Below are 15433 nucleotides of genomic sequence, written 5' to 3'. Positions count from 1 at the left end.
TCTGGAGTAGTAGAATGGCTCCTCTCTTTTTCCAATCCTCGATTGACCGCAACAGGTTTCATTTTAAAAGAGTATGTTTGCCAATTCAGTGAGTGTTAGCTGTTTATATGCTGTGACTGTAGAAGACACACACAGACAGGTTTTCTTGTAAGGTTTTTAAAGAAAAAGAGAATAACATTTATTGTACTTAACACCCAATCTAAATAAAAATAATAAAAACGCTTCGACTATCACACACAAATGCATTCAAGAGCTCACACGTGCACACACAAGCAAGTTACAAAGGGGAGGATAGGTTAAGTAGTTTAAAAGTCCAAAAAAAAGTCAGTTATGTACGGATTTGGTCGATTGATATCTTGGATGGTTTTAGACTGGGCTCAGGGGTCTTTCAGAATTCTGCAATGGAACAATTTAAGGGTGTTGGTGGATGATTTCCATTTGGTCTCCTGGAACCAGCAGTTTCTGGTTTGGTTTTTAGAAACTGCCCACAACATATAGCTGGTCAAAAAACAGACAGGGCTCGAGCTTACAGGATAGGTGGAGCAAGGGAGAGATAGTGCCCACTCAGGAACCTTCTCCTTTTGTGTCTTCTCTTCTTCTATTCTCTGGTCTGGAGATAGGCAGCTTCTTAAAACACAAATGAGGGTTAGTTGTCTCATCACATGATAGTCTCTCACCAACTGACCAGTTGACTCCAGGTCCATGATTTATACATATTAGATTATGGCTGGGAGAGTCCCCTACTCAACCAGAACCTATTGTCCAAAGTGACTGCATCTAATGGCTTGTTCTACAACCAGTTGGATACACAGGTGCTGCCTGGATGTTTTATGAATGAGTCAGGAGATGGGCAATTCACATTCCTATAAGGTAATTGGCTCTGATGGGTTCTTCTAGGCAGTCTGGCTCTGTTATAATGGCTTTGTAATTTACAGGGTACGGCTGTGTTAATGTTTGGTCATCTTAGAAGCTGCTACCTTAAGTCACTAAAATGCTGCTGTTCAGTCTTTTAAAACTCAAGCAGTGGCTTCAGCCTAATAAATATATAAAGTCATTTTTGATATAAAGTATGACTTTATAATAGAAGGCTCCAGTTAATATGGCAGTAAGTTTGTCACAGCTTTTTAATGAGCTACTGCCATTTTGCCTGAGGGAAAACCAAGATAAAATTATATCTCTGTGGACTCCTGAATTTGTTGCAGGACAATAGGTATAATGGTATCGTACAGCATTGGGGTGCACTGCAATTAAGCAAATACTTGCCATCTGCCCAAGCTTTATCTTTATTGGCCTGTTACATGTGGTCGATGGAGCTCTGGGGACTCGCATGTAAAGCTTAAACTTGTATTCCCATTAATTTGAATATACTGGAAGTTTCTGTGCTGACTAATTTCAATTTCTTGTTTTAAAATGTTCTCACCAAAGAGGCAACAACAGTCCTTTCCAAACCACCGGGCTTACCAAATTCAGACAGGACAAACCGGAAAACAAGCAGTATGAGCACAAAAAAAAGGTTTAATTGGGAGGGCTGTGTGGGCCAAAATATTTAGGATTCAGAGGCTGGACACTGCTTGGTCTCCCCTGAATAAAAATAAATACATTTCTTTCAGGAGAAAAAAATTATTAATTATCCTTTGCTATCCCTTGGTACATTACTGTCAAAGGAATGGGAAAATATTGCTTGGTTAGAGAAAACATTTGAAAAACAATAGAGCAAAAAGTTACATGGTGATTATGTTTTCAATCTCCAGGATTTTTGATACAATAAAGCGACCATTCTTTTTCTCTTCCCTGTGAGTTGTATATATTAATGATACGTCTGTGATCATTGATGGCTAAATGTTCATCCACAGGTGCTTAACCTCTTCCTGGCCTTGCTGTTAAGCTCCTTCAGCGCGGATAACCTCTCGGCATCTGATGACGACACAGAAATGAACAACCTGCAGATTGCACTCAACAGGTTCACCATGGCGATTGACTTTGTGAAAGGCTTTTTTCTCAGCAGCTTTCGAAGGAAGAAAAGTGACCAGGAAGAGAAACAATTAGATGACTTCTCACCTTCAAAAACTGGGGCTCTTGATTTTAACCACACAGACCCAGAGACTGGAAAAGAAGAGAGTTCCAAACTGGACAGGGTTACCACAAAGAAAGGGAAATACCTTCCGGATACGGATGATCACATGGGCCTCTTGGCCAATGCTCACTTGACCGTTCGCGTTCCGATTGCTGAGGCTGAATCTGATGCTGAAGAGGAAGAACAAAGCTCTGAGGCAGATACTGAGGATGTCAACATGGTGAGAAGCCTGGTTAAAGTTTTGTGTATCTCAAACTCTTTTGCTTAATAAAATCCTTCTTCAAATATTGAGCACAAGATGGCATTAAATTAACAGTTTCAGCAAAATTTAAGTATTGATAGTTTCTCTCTCTCTATAGTGTGCTGACACCTAAGCCTCTAATTTAACTGGGTGTGGGGAGGTGGGGGTGAAACAGGTCGGGGTATGGACAGGATAGAAACTTCCACCAGAAGCTCACTATGACGTGTGGTCCATTTTAACTCCTGTGCCTCATTAAACACTACAGGGCTGTTTTCCTCCAAAAAGCAGCAGGATTGACAGGGGTAGAAATCAGGAGGGAGCCTTATGACGCCAGGGAATAACCCCTGGCATAAAATCAACTCCGGACAAGGTCTTTAGCAGCTGATACCAGTATGAAAAGGGAGAGGCAAAGAGGGGCTAGGGATGCCTAAGACCTCTTTGCATCTTGGGTGGGGAGTGCTTCATTCTGCCTGTCTGTAAGGAGGAGGAGATGGTGATGTAGTCGTAATGTCACTAAATGAGTAATCCAGAGGCCCAGGTTAATGCTCTGAGGAACATGGGTTCAAATCTCACCACAGCAGCTGATGGAATTTAAATTCAATTAATAAATCTGGAACATAAAATAAGTCTCAGCAGTGGTGACCATAACAGTTATTGTCCATTGTTATAAAAACCTATCTGGTTTACTAATGTTGCCCTTACTTGGTCTGGCCAACATGTGACTCCAGACCCATTGCAATATGGTTGACTCTTAGCTGACCTCTGAAATGGCCTAACATGCCAATCAGTTCAAGGGCAATTAGGGATGGACAATAAATGTTGACCGTGCCAGGGACACCCACATCCCATGAAAGAAAAAAACATAACGGTAACATTTTCTTTAAACTTGCCTCAGCTTCTTCCAACCAGCTGGCACTTCCCAGACTTGCCACTAATATCACATTGCAACACCGATAACGCCATCGGACTATGACATTTGAATGGAAAGTAGACTGTCACCCGCCTGTACTGACAAAACTGAGATGACATTGGACAGGAATGGAGGAATCTCAGGCCAGTAATGGACTCAGCCTATTCTTAGTTGGCCTCACACACCAATCTCACTAGGCATGCAAAGAGGGTTATAACCAAGGCTACTGGTTGTTCTTTCTGGATCACCCTTCATAGTAATGGTCACTTAAATGTTATTAGTTATTTCATGGCCTAAAATTAATAGATTGATGTTTCACCTTGCAAGAAGCTAATAGGTGATTCCTTAAATCTGAAATTGTATATCAACTTATTAAATGTGATTTTTGTTCTTTTTAAAATATAATTTAATTTTTTTAAATACTACAGGCATCAGGGAGACATTGAAATGGGGGAATTCTTTACCTTGCAGGAAACTAATTGATCTGAATCACTTTGTCTGTATTCTTGAAAAAGTTAAAAAGACACCTTATATTATTGGCCTTTATAATTCAGTGACTAAAATATTTGATTACAGGTAATTGAAATACAATGTAATGGTTTTAATATTTTATCTTAATGCTTTTGCTAATATTTGAATTATTGGGTGGTAGCAGTTTGTGGGAACTTGAGCCTATTCCTTTTATCTGTTAAGATATAAAAATAAACTACTGGGGCCAAATTTGGCGGGGGGCGGGGGGGGGGGAGGGGAAGAGCAGGCGGGTTCCCGATTGGTACCCCCGATTGGGGACGCAGCACCATTTTTGTGGGCAGGCCAATTAAGGCCCGCCCAACGTGACGCCTGTCAGGAATCGCTATGCGCTCCCTGTGTGGGCGGCAGGGGATAGCATGAGAGAATAGCGAAATAGTGCATAGATCTCCCTGAGGCTAAGTGCTGCCTCAGGGAGATCGGCTCAGATTTTCAACTTTTAATAAAGGAGCTTCACATTTTTCCCTGCCATGTCCCCTCATGTGACACTGTCACATAAGCTGGGACATGTCCATAACTTTTATTTAAACCTGTCATTAAAATTTAAATACCCTCATGAAACCTCATCCCACCAGTGGATGAGGTTTCATGGTTTTTCACAAGCCTGCCTGGGCTCCCGGCCTGCCCGCCAACCTTAAGGTTGGACGGGCAGGTCCATTAATGAGCTGAATTGGCTTTCTAATGGCCTTAATAGGCCGTTCACAGGTCAGCGGGCACGCATCCAACTCGGCTGCGCCCCCGCCAACCTGAAAATGGAAATGACACAGGGTGACGTCAGGAGTTCCACTCAACGTCACCCCATGTCATTTTAAGCATCGGCGAGCGGGCCCTGAGAAGATCCTGCCCCTGGAAAATTGAAAATCTTCTATAATGTGCGCTTTATAGATCTTAACCCTGGATAGTCAGCAGCATTTTGGTTCAATATTGTTTGATTATTGCTTCAATCAAAACAAGCCAACGTTCTGCTGTTGTGGGTTCCCAATCTCAGTTGTGCAACTGAGGAGGGACAAGGAACAGAATCCAAGTGCTTCTCAAGAGACCACAGAGCAAAGCTGAGCCCTTCTGTTTTACAGCAAAGTCAATTGAGGTCTAGGCTCAGGTCTCTAATCTATCCTCTTAGGAAGTAAGAAATAGTGTTAAATGAATTGAACTTGCAATGACAGATATAACTGCAAACTGAAGGATTGATTTCCTCAACTAAAACCATTGTTTGAGGATCGATATTTATATTGTTTGAGGCAGGAAGTCCATATCTAAATATGTCAACTTTCAGTTTGGTAACCAGACCAAAATGATATTTTGTTTTTTCTTTCTTCAGGATCTATTGCCAAAGAAAGATGAAATTCCCAAATCTGTAAGTTTTTGTTTAATGTATGTCTGATTTTCACTAAGATTGGCTGCTAGTTGGAATGTCTTTCCTATATGGATCTATATAAATGAAATGTTTTCATTTATATAGATACATATCATTTTGCAAAGCATGTCTTACAAACTCAGTTACTTTGATGTGCAGTGACTGTTGTTCTGTAGGAAAATATGACAGGCTTTTTCTACACAGCAATGTGCTGAAGTTTCTTCGAGGAGGATTGTTACCCATGACAACTCATTTGCCTATATAACAATAGTAATTCCATTTCAAATGTAAGTCATTGGCAGTGAACTTCCCCTTGGGGGCATGAATCTTTCTCTAATAGTGGGGCATTTTAACAACCACTTGAAGGGAATGATGGCACATCAACCAAAGGATGGCACTACAACAGTGCAGCACTCCTTCAGTTCTACAGTGTAGGTTATATACTTGTGTGCTGGTGTGTGGCTTGCAGGTATGATTTTCTAACAGCAATTGTGCGCAACTAACATCTGGTATATTAATTTATGTTTTCTACAAACAATCCATGAGTCATCAGATGCTGACACTGTACACAACTACTTCTCAAATGTCCTGGATAGAGGGACTCTTTGCAGATTTTAACACATTCCTAGAAGCCACAACCAATATTGGCACACTGCCTGCCATCTTTTTGAAAGACTGTTGTCTACCCAATGGAATGTAGTGCCAATATTTGCAGACACAATGGGGTGAAATTGACCTTGGGAGATGTTACAAAATGGGGGATAGCAAATCAGCAGTCCATTTTACGCTGTGCCTAAGTTTCTTTTCCATTGAAGTCAGGATCAAATTCACCCCCTGTTTATTATTATACAAAAATAATGGGCTAGTAAGTCAGAAGATATAGAAAAATCTAGCATAGATTCCTCTTGGTATGTCCTGCCCCAGATGGTAACAAATCTGATGACCTCAGAGGGCATTTGGGATTCCTTCACAAATCCCCTAGGCTTTTCATTTCAAATACCGATACTGTTATAACAGTACTCATATACTGTTTATAATCATGTGGAAAAAAGACCAAAACAATGGAATCCACATGCAAGGAGCAAAAGCATTTAGCCAGCAGTTTAATTACATTGAGGACCAAATGTGCTCGCAGAAAATAAGAGTTGAGAATATGTTACAGGAGTGCCAATGAAGTTTAGCTGACAGTGAGCTCCTAGAAAGACCTTCTTGCTGTTTATCATGTCACATGAACATTCTTAAAAAATTTTACTGCACATTTCTGCTTCTATATTCTATTATATCCATTGCTATTTCATTCCTGTACAGGGTAAAATGCAAATAGATTCTTCCCTGTGCAGTACTGTGGACCTGAAAGTTCACGAGGAAGAGAAAGAGGAGGTTGAAGAAGAAAATCCTGAGAATAATGAACCAGAAGCATGTTGGACAGAAGGTAAAAACACTGAAAGGGATGGTGGAGAAGGAAGGAAAGGGAAAAATGTAGGAGACATGTGGCCCACTGTACTGGAGTTCCAACATATTGTAACGTACAATAACAGACTTGCCACTTGCACTCTCCATTTCAACATGGTGAGTTGCCATTCTCAGTGTACCATCGAGATGTATCCAAAAGCAAAGAACAAGCACTACTTTACAATCTCAGCTCTTGCAACCTCTCAGTGTAATTCACTATTCTTTGTGTAGTATGGCAACCAGAACTGTACAAGTTACGGATGAGGATGAGCTAATGTGTGTTGCGGCTCAGTTATACATCCTGTGATTTGTATTCAGAACATAAAAAACAGGAACAAGAGTAGACCATATGAGTCCTTGAGTCTGCTTCATGAGTCAATGAGATGATATTTGATCTTCAACATCAGTTCCAATTTCCCACCAGATACCCATATCCCTTGATTTGCTGAGAGTCCAAAACTTTACTGATCTCAGTCTTAAGTAAAGTCAGTGGCTGATCAAGATAATCCACAATACTCTGAGGTAGAGAATTCCAAAAATTCTCAATTCCATGCATTATACAACCCAAGATCCTATTTGGCATTCTCTATTCCTTCAACACTCTTCCCATGACTCCCCTCAAATCTTTGCCCTGTATCTTGCAGACAAACTTCATTTAGTTTATAATTCAATGTTTATTCTCCTTTCCTATTCTCACCACTTTGTACTTGTCAACTTTGAAATTCATTAGCAATTTATCAGTCTATCTTATTAATCTGCATGAGTCTCTCTGCATTTGTTCAGCCTGCTTTTGAGTGGTCTACCTTTGAACAGTTTATCTGTAGCCCCACTTCCAAAAATTAGCATAAAGCATTGATAGTAAAAGCTCCAGCTGATCTTGGCAGCACCCTATAAGATAAGGCTTTGATGCCAATCCACTTCAGTAGCTGACCACCTATTCTGTGTTTTTTTTAACCTGGCTGACTAACTTGCTGTACAATTGTACATGAAAAGCCTCATTAATGTATAGATAAACAATAGCTATGATAAGTTTCCTTTATCCAAGCTCTGATATCATCTTAAATAATTCTAATAGGTTCGTCAAACAGCTCCCTCCACTACCATATAGCAATGCTGATTGGCTTTAATGATTTCATCTGCAGTACCCTTTGCCAGCCTTGTCCCTGAGTCAGACAGTTATGGGTTCAAACTCACAACTGAGCACTTGAGTACTTGATCAAGGCTGACACTTCAGTGACATATGGAGGTGGCATCTCCTGGATGAGACATTAAACAAATCCACCATTATAGCCATATCATGTATTCATAAATTTTCCATGGTGTTCGAAGAAACGTGTGGGTTCACCCAGTCCTCACCCATCATCAATAAAACAGATTCTCTGATCACTAATATCATTTGCTGTTTGTGGAAACTTGCTCTGTGCAAATTGGCTGCTCCATTTGCTTACATTACAATGGTGATTACAATTCAAAAGTAATTCCTTCGCTCCACAGCTCCTCATGGCATCCTGAGGATGTGTAAGCTGCTGAAGAAATACAAGATTTTTCTTTCAGAACATGTTCTAACATTTTAGCCAGGATGCATGTCAGATTGGACAGCCTGTACTTCCCAGGCTTTTCTTTAAGGATAGATCTCAAGTTCTCTTCTCTTCAAATCCTTTAGATCAGCTAGCCAAATCAACCTCCCAGCAGAATGTAGACACTTTTATCAGCCTTTTTTTTAAGTACTCCTGCTACCTCCTTCTTCCTTGTTTTATGAAACAGAAGTTCAGCTTTGGTGATGCCTTGCTAACACATGCATTATAAAATTACACTATATGTATAATAGCAGCAGGTGCTAGGAGACATTATGATATCTGATTAAAAACATAGTAGTTCTATTACATTAACCACACAGTAAAATGTTGTCAGTGCCCTTTGTACAGGAAATATTAGATGTCACACTATAGGCAGTAAAAAGCTTAGAGGGGAATCTTAGTGGGGTGGTGAAAAAGGCATATGGGACACTTGCCTTTATCAATCGAGGCATAGATTACAAAAGTAGGGAGGTCATGTTGTAGTTGTATAAAACCTCGGTGAGGCCACAGCTGGAGTACTGTGTGCAGTTCTGGTTGCCACATTATAGGAAGGATTGATTGCACTGGAGGGGGTGCAGAGGGGATTCACCAGGATGTTGCCTGGGATGAAACATTTAAGTTATGAAGAGAGGTTGGATAGACTTGGGTTGTTTTCGTTGGAGCAAAGAAGACTGAGGGGCGACCTGATCGAGGTGTACAAGATTATGAGGGACATGGACAGGGTGGATAGGGAGTAGCTGTTCCCCTTAGTTGAAGGGTCAGTCACGAGGGGACATAAGTTCAAGGTGAGGTGCAGGAGGTTTAGGGGGGATGTGAGGAAAAACTTTTTTACCCAGAGGGTGGTGACAGTCTGGAATGCGCTGCCTGGGAGGGTGGTGGAGGCGGGTTGCTTCACATCCTTTAAAAAGTACCTGGATGAGCACTTGGCACGTCATAACATTCAAGGCTATGGGCCAAGTGCTGGTAAATGGGATTAGGTAGGTAGGTCAGGTGTTTCTCATGTGTCGGTGCAGACTCGATGGGCCGAAGGACCTCTTCTGCACTTTGTGATTCTGTGATTCTGTGAATTTATTTGAATTGTTGCTGCTTGTACAGGCTGTTTGAGAGTCTGTCCCTCTCTGGACATTGATCTAAAGAGCGATCGAGGCAAGATTTGGTGGAATCTAAGGAAAGCCTGCTTCAGGATAGTGGAACACAACTGGTTTGAAACATTTATCATCTTTATGATTCTACTTAGCAGCGGTGCCCTGGTAAGACTCAACTCCTTCCCTGTAAATTGCTATGCAGTGTTTAAGAGCAGGATGTTTAAGCTGCAATTGTGATTTGTAACATATGATACTTTGTAAGCATCCAGTTTTAGAAACATACATTGAGTAAAAGCTGATAGGTTGTTTATGTCTAATGTTCGTGAATGAATTCTGTGCATATAAGCTATAAATAGATTAAAATTAAGAAGCTAGTCACATTTGAGATGTATGTCTTATATAATGTTATGTATGATTTAAGTGTTACCCACATGTAACTATTGTGTTTCTTATATCAGCCCTATGTGGTTCTCACTTTCTACACTATATGGCCCTATGTGGTTCTCACTTTCTACAGTATATTAGAAGTTTAATGTGTGGTGCACACTTTCTGTAAGAGCCACACTTCGTGTCAACTTTAGTTGTCATACTTTGAATTTCACACTTTAATGTATCCTTATACTCACTGTTAGTAACACTGTGGCAGATCTGTGAATATATAATATAAACTGGAAATAAACAATTCTGTTGAGGGTGATTTGTTTTTGTTTGAGGTTTAGGGAAATTGTTAAATTTTGATATTTGTGAAATCAAACCACATTCCTAATAATTATATGATGAACATGTGATTTCTGACCTCATCTTCAGATTTTTCAGCAAATATGCACAGATACTCAAACCTACAGTGACAATATTGGACAAAGAACTGACTGCATACCATAGGTGTAGGTGGCCCTTTTGGTCAACACCACACCACATGGTTATTATGGTTTCAGTTACAGGTGGCAATGTTCACTTCAATCGTAGCAGTATACTACTGCCAGATCATAAAGAATGTCATTGGACAATCATCCTCAAGGGGCATTTTATTATCCTATAGCATTTACTATATTGAGGGCATACTACCTTTCCCTTTTTGGTTGATTCCATCAAACTGCCACCCCTATACCCCTATATTCAAGGTGGGAAGCCAGTTTCAGGATGTCTACCTCTATAGAAATGACTCAGAGTCTCCTGAGCAGCAAAGCTGAGACTATCAACTCAGTGTATGAACAACTCCAGCCATAACCCAAGCCCTAATATTCTGGGGAGTCGGGTAGTAGGCAAAGCTGGGTGGTGGTGGGCCTCTAAGACCCTGAAGGACCAATTGCCAATCTTATACTTCAAAGACAGTAGAAATAAAATTACATTCATTGGGCGTGCTTTCATGCAACTCAACTGTTTTCTAATTTCAGGGAAGCCCCATTCCAACTCTTGGTCCACAAGTTCCCTGGACAGCTCCAAATGCACCTCATTAACTCCATTTGTGTTATTATTGGTAGGGAAAATATGATTGCCCTGGTCACTTCCCTTGGTAAATGTCTCGACTGATAAACCTTATGAGATCCAAAGTAAGTTTCAGATCACCCAATGTTACTTAAGATGTGAGCCATTTTATATATGTTGCTAATTTTGATTACTCATGATCAGGATACAAATATTTTAATTTCATTAAGATCGTAACTCTGTGTGATTTCAGTTTAATGAGACTAAGGCCTGAATTTTCACAGAAATGGAAGGGCTCCACAGCTTAGCCAAAATGGTGCTGGAACCCCGATTCCAGGAGCCCTGCCCCTGAACCTGGGACCCACTATTTTCAATGTGGGGTGTGGTTGTATTTTGCACATTCTTGGTTCATGGAAGCGGCTGCACATGTAAAAGCGCAACTGCCTTCAAACAGATCAAAGTTCCGTTACTGGGATTTCTAAAACATGGTTTGTGGGCTTTAGATTTTTGAGGAAAAGGTCCAAAGATGCCAGTTATTTGGAGAGGTAAGGTACCCCTTTGGAGAGGTAAGGTGCCCTTTGTGGGAAGTCAGGTGCCCCTTTTGAAGAGGCAAAGTACCCTTTTGGAGAGGTTAGGTGTCCTTTGGGAGAGGTAGGTGCCCTTTGGGGAAGGTCAGGTGCCCCTTTGGGATTGTTAATGGTAGACATGAATGTGCATAAAAGCGGATAATCTCTGTGGAGCTATAAAGCTGTCAAGTCATACAAAATCACAGCCCTTTCATTTTTGAAATAAAACCATCCAGCCTGCAGTTGAGAAAAAAAAAACTGGTGGTTGCTATTTCACTTTTGTCATAAGGATGTGTGCTGCTTTACTGCTTCCACAAATTTTCATTATCACAGTGAGTGGTCTGTAAGCTCACAGTTTGAGTGACAGCTCCAACTGGTTATAAAGAGATTAGTTGACTCTGATGTGGGCTATGAATATAAATGTGTGTTCTTATAAGGGATTAGGTACTTGAAGGGTTTAAATGTTATCAATGAGAGTATTTTAAATAATGTGAATTCGGCAATATACATTTAGGACTTCATTTTATTTCATCTCACCATGGCTCCTGAGGTATGCCCATGGTAGATATTGTATGAGTTGGCATGGAGGGTCTAAGGGCAAAGGGTGGTGGGGGCATGGACTGGCAGAATTTGCCACTAAGGTGGCAACGGGACCATAAAGGACCATGGGGATGAATAGGGGCAAGGGTTGGTATGGAGAGTATGAGAGGCCATGGGGGATTGGTGGTGGGTGGGTTGGGGGCATGGGGTGGCATGAATGGAGCATGGAGAATGTGTGGGGTTGAAGGGGTATGAGTGTGAGGGCTAGAGGGCTGTTTTTTGTTTTGTTGTTTTTATTGTAACTGGACGATGCCCCAGAGCGGCGCGACGGGCCGTCTGAATAGAATTCGGAATGTTCCCATCTCTGTGCTCCCGACTCAGGAGCAAAACCTCAGCCCTTAGCTTTACTCAAGTCACTGCCATCCATTGAAAAGCATCTAAATATCTGCTTCATTCTTCAAATGAGTATCTTTTAAATGTGGCCACAACAGCATTTTAGTTTACTTTCAACGTGTGGTGCTTCATTTACTCCACAACAATGCACTATTTCCCAGTCTTGTCTGTAGCCAAGCTGCCTACTCGCAGGTCTCTGCCAATCTCATTCATGATTTTGTCACTAAAATCTGAAGGCATTGGCCTGAATCAGTCTCCAATGTCGCCTTGTTCCTTCTAAGGAAGTACATTCCCCCTGCTTATCTTCTTCCATTAATGTCAAGGTTAGAGTTGGTGTACTAAGAGATGAAGAAAGGTAAGCTTAAGTCATATTCAACCATTATGAAACCCCGTGTGTCACTATAACATGAGCCGGGTACAATGATACTTTAGCTGCTCTAACAGTGGCGTTACCTCACATTGGCACTTACGTTCCATGAGAGATCGCAAAAGAAATGTGAAAGCATTTTAATTAGCTCTGGTATTTTCGTGTGTAGTGTTGTAACATCACATTCTGTGAAGCTGTGTACAGGAATTAACAACATGCACTTTGAATAGTGGAACAAACTGCATATTTTAGTCTTGAGGATTGAACTCAGCTATTGTTGGGATGCATTTACTAGTAGACTTAATTTGTGGACAGTATCTTCTCCTATAAGGTACATGTCTACAGACAAGTAGGGATGCATGAGATATAATTGGACACCAGAAACCCAACATTCTGATGGGAGTGTATAATTTGATCCAGTCAGTGGCACTCAGAGTGGAGGCAAGCAATGCCATCTTCCAGTTTTGCTTGACAACACAGAGATTGTGGTACTGCAGGTGTAATCCTTTGAAAGCAAAATAATGCAAATGTTGGAAATCTGAAATAAAGACAGAAAATGCAGGAAATACTCAGCAGGGCAGGCAGCATCTGTGGGGAAAAACAGAAGTTACGTTTCAGGTTGATGACTTTTCAAAGTTCAGGAAACGCACCAGTGCTAACACTCCCCACAGTTCAGACAACACACAAAATTCCACAATTCCCCACAGTCAGCCAAATGCAGTGCGAAAACTCCCCACAATTTTGACAAGCAGTGGCAATGGTGGTCGGATTGCCACAATGCTCAGAAATTCCCCTGACTCAGCGCTGCTGCGTATTGGGGTCTTCGGAGCCTGGCTTTCACAAAAATGCACAGCGCAACATCCCTTGGGGAACTTCATCAGAGTGAAGTAGAGTTGGGGGATGGCAGGACACGCCCCCTATTTATGGCATTAGCTGCCATATGGTAAGTTTAAATGTCCTGTCTTTGAATGTGAGTGATTGGATGAGTGAACGTGTGAATGGGTGGGTTAGTGAATGGGTAGGTAGGTGTGGGTAGGCGGGTAGATGGGTGAAGTTCTTAAGTGGGTAAGGGGTTGGATGGGCAAGTGGATAGGTGGGCGAAATAGGTAGGTGGGTGGATGAGTTGGTGACATAGTAGGTGGTTGAGGTGGGTAAATGGTTAGGGGGTGAATTATGTAAGTGGTTAGGTGGGTGAGGTGGTAGGTGGGTGAAATGGATGATATGGGTCAGTGGGTAAATGGGTAGGTGGGTAGGTAGGTTGGTAGGAATTGAGCTGGTAGATGCGGGTGGTGGCTGGTGTGTGACCCACCTCACGTATGTGAGGTGGGTCAGTGGATAAATGGGTAGGTGGTAGATAGGTAATTGGGTGGATGGTAAGTGGGTGAGGTGCTTGGTTGTTGAGGTGGGTAAATGGGTAGGTTAAGTGGGTTAGGTGAATAAGTGGGTGAACTGGATAAGTGGATAAGGTGGTTAAGTGGCTAGGCAGGTGGGTGATTGGTTAGGTGGGTGAGTGGGTAAGATGTTAGGTGAGTAAGTGGTTAGGTGGATAAGAGTGTATGTGGGTGAATGGGTAGGGTGGGTGAGTAGATAAGTGGGTAGAGGTGGTAGTTGGGTGGGGTGGGTGAATGGGTAGTAGGGTCGGAGTAGTTGAGTGGGGGGCTAGTCGGGGGTTAAGGATCTATATTCAGGTTGGGGGGTAGTCAGAAAGTTGGAGGGGTGGCTGAGGGTGCTGTCGGGTGGATCAGGGTAGTCTAGTTGGGTTGCAGGGTTGGTCAGGTGGTTAGGGAATGGTTGGATCAATGTTGTCACATTGGATTGGGGGTTAGTCGGTGGTCGGGGGAGTAGTGCGGCAAGGATCAGGGGATAATTGGGGTGGGAGGGGGGAAGTCAGTTGTCTAGTTGCCCAGGTGTTGGGCTAGGTTTTAATCTGACTAACATTTCCAGGGTAACTACCCAGTTACGTACTGCAGAACTTTACAAAGTCTCCGACCCTAGCTCAGAGTTGGAGACATTCACAGAGGGTCCCGGGGAGCAGGGGAATTTTCTTTTTTAATTCATTCATTTACGGGATGTGGGTTTTGCTGGCTGGGCCAGCATTTATTGCCCATCCCTAGTTGCCCTTGAGAAGGTGGTGGTGAGCTGCCTTCTTGAACCGCTGCAGTCCACGTGGTGTAGGTACACCCACAGTGCTGTTAGGAAGGGAGTTCCAGGATTTTGACCCAGTGAAGTGAAGGAGTGGCAATATATTTCCAAGGCAGGATGGTGAGTGACTTGGAGGGGAACTTCCATTTGGAGGTGTTCCTATCTATCCACTGCCTTTGTCCTTCTAGATGCTAGTAGTCGTGGGTTTAAAAGGTGCTGTCTAAGGAGCTTTGGTGGATTCCTGCAATGCATCTTGCAGATGGTCCACACTGCTGCTACTGTGCATTGGCATTGGAGGGAGTGAATGTTTGTGGATGTGGTGCCAATCAAGTGGACTGCTTTGTCCTGGATGGTATCAAGCTTCTTGAGTGTTGTGGGAACTGCACTCATCCAGGCAAGTGGGGAGTATTCCATCACACTCCTGACTTGTGCCTTATAGATGGTGGACAGGCTTTAGGGAATTAGGAGGTGAATTACTCGCTGCAGCATTCCCAGCCTCTGACCTGCTCTTGTAGCCACAGTATTTATATGGCTAGTCCAGTTCAGTTTCTGGTCAATGGTAACCCCCAGGATGTTGATAGTGGGGGATTCAGTGATGGTAATGCCATTGAATGTCAAGGGATGATGGTTAGATTCTCTCTTGTTGGAGATGGTCATTGCCTGGCACTTGTGTGGCACGAATGTTACTTGCCACTTGTCAGCCCAAGCCTGGATATTGTCCAGGTCTTGCTGCATTTGGACGTGGACTGCTTCAGTATCTGAGGAGTTGTGAATGGTGC

General features: G+C 42.3%; 1 protein-coding gene across 1 annotated transcript in view; it reads left to right on the top strand.

The window, feature by feature from the left end:
• LOC144668038 (sodium channel protein type 4 subunit alpha-like) overlaps positions 1–15433 on the top strand; it is a 91573-nt gene that overhangs the window by 26217 nt on the left and 49923 nt on the right. The window contains exons 5-8 of the mRNA XM_078529769.1: positions 1854–2294; positions 5072–5107; positions 6416–6539; positions 9232–9386. Of these exons, the coding sequence (XP_078385895.1) occupies positions 1854–2294; positions 5072–5107; positions 6416–6539; positions 9232–9386 (756 nt within the window). The remainder of the gene's footprint in view (positions 1–1853; positions 2295–5071; positions 5108–6415; positions 6540–9231; positions 9387–15433) is intronic.

This window comes from Cetorhinus maximus, chromosome 25 (genome assembly GCF_964194155.1).
Source record: "Cetorhinus maximus chromosome 25, sCetMax3.hap1.1, whole genome shotgun sequence".
NCBI classification, from domain to species: domain Eukaryota; kingdom Metazoa; phylum Chordata; class Chondrichthyes; order Lamniformes; family Cetorhinidae; genus Cetorhinus; species Cetorhinus maximus.
This window is presented reverse-complemented; position numbering and strand designations above follow the sequence as displayed.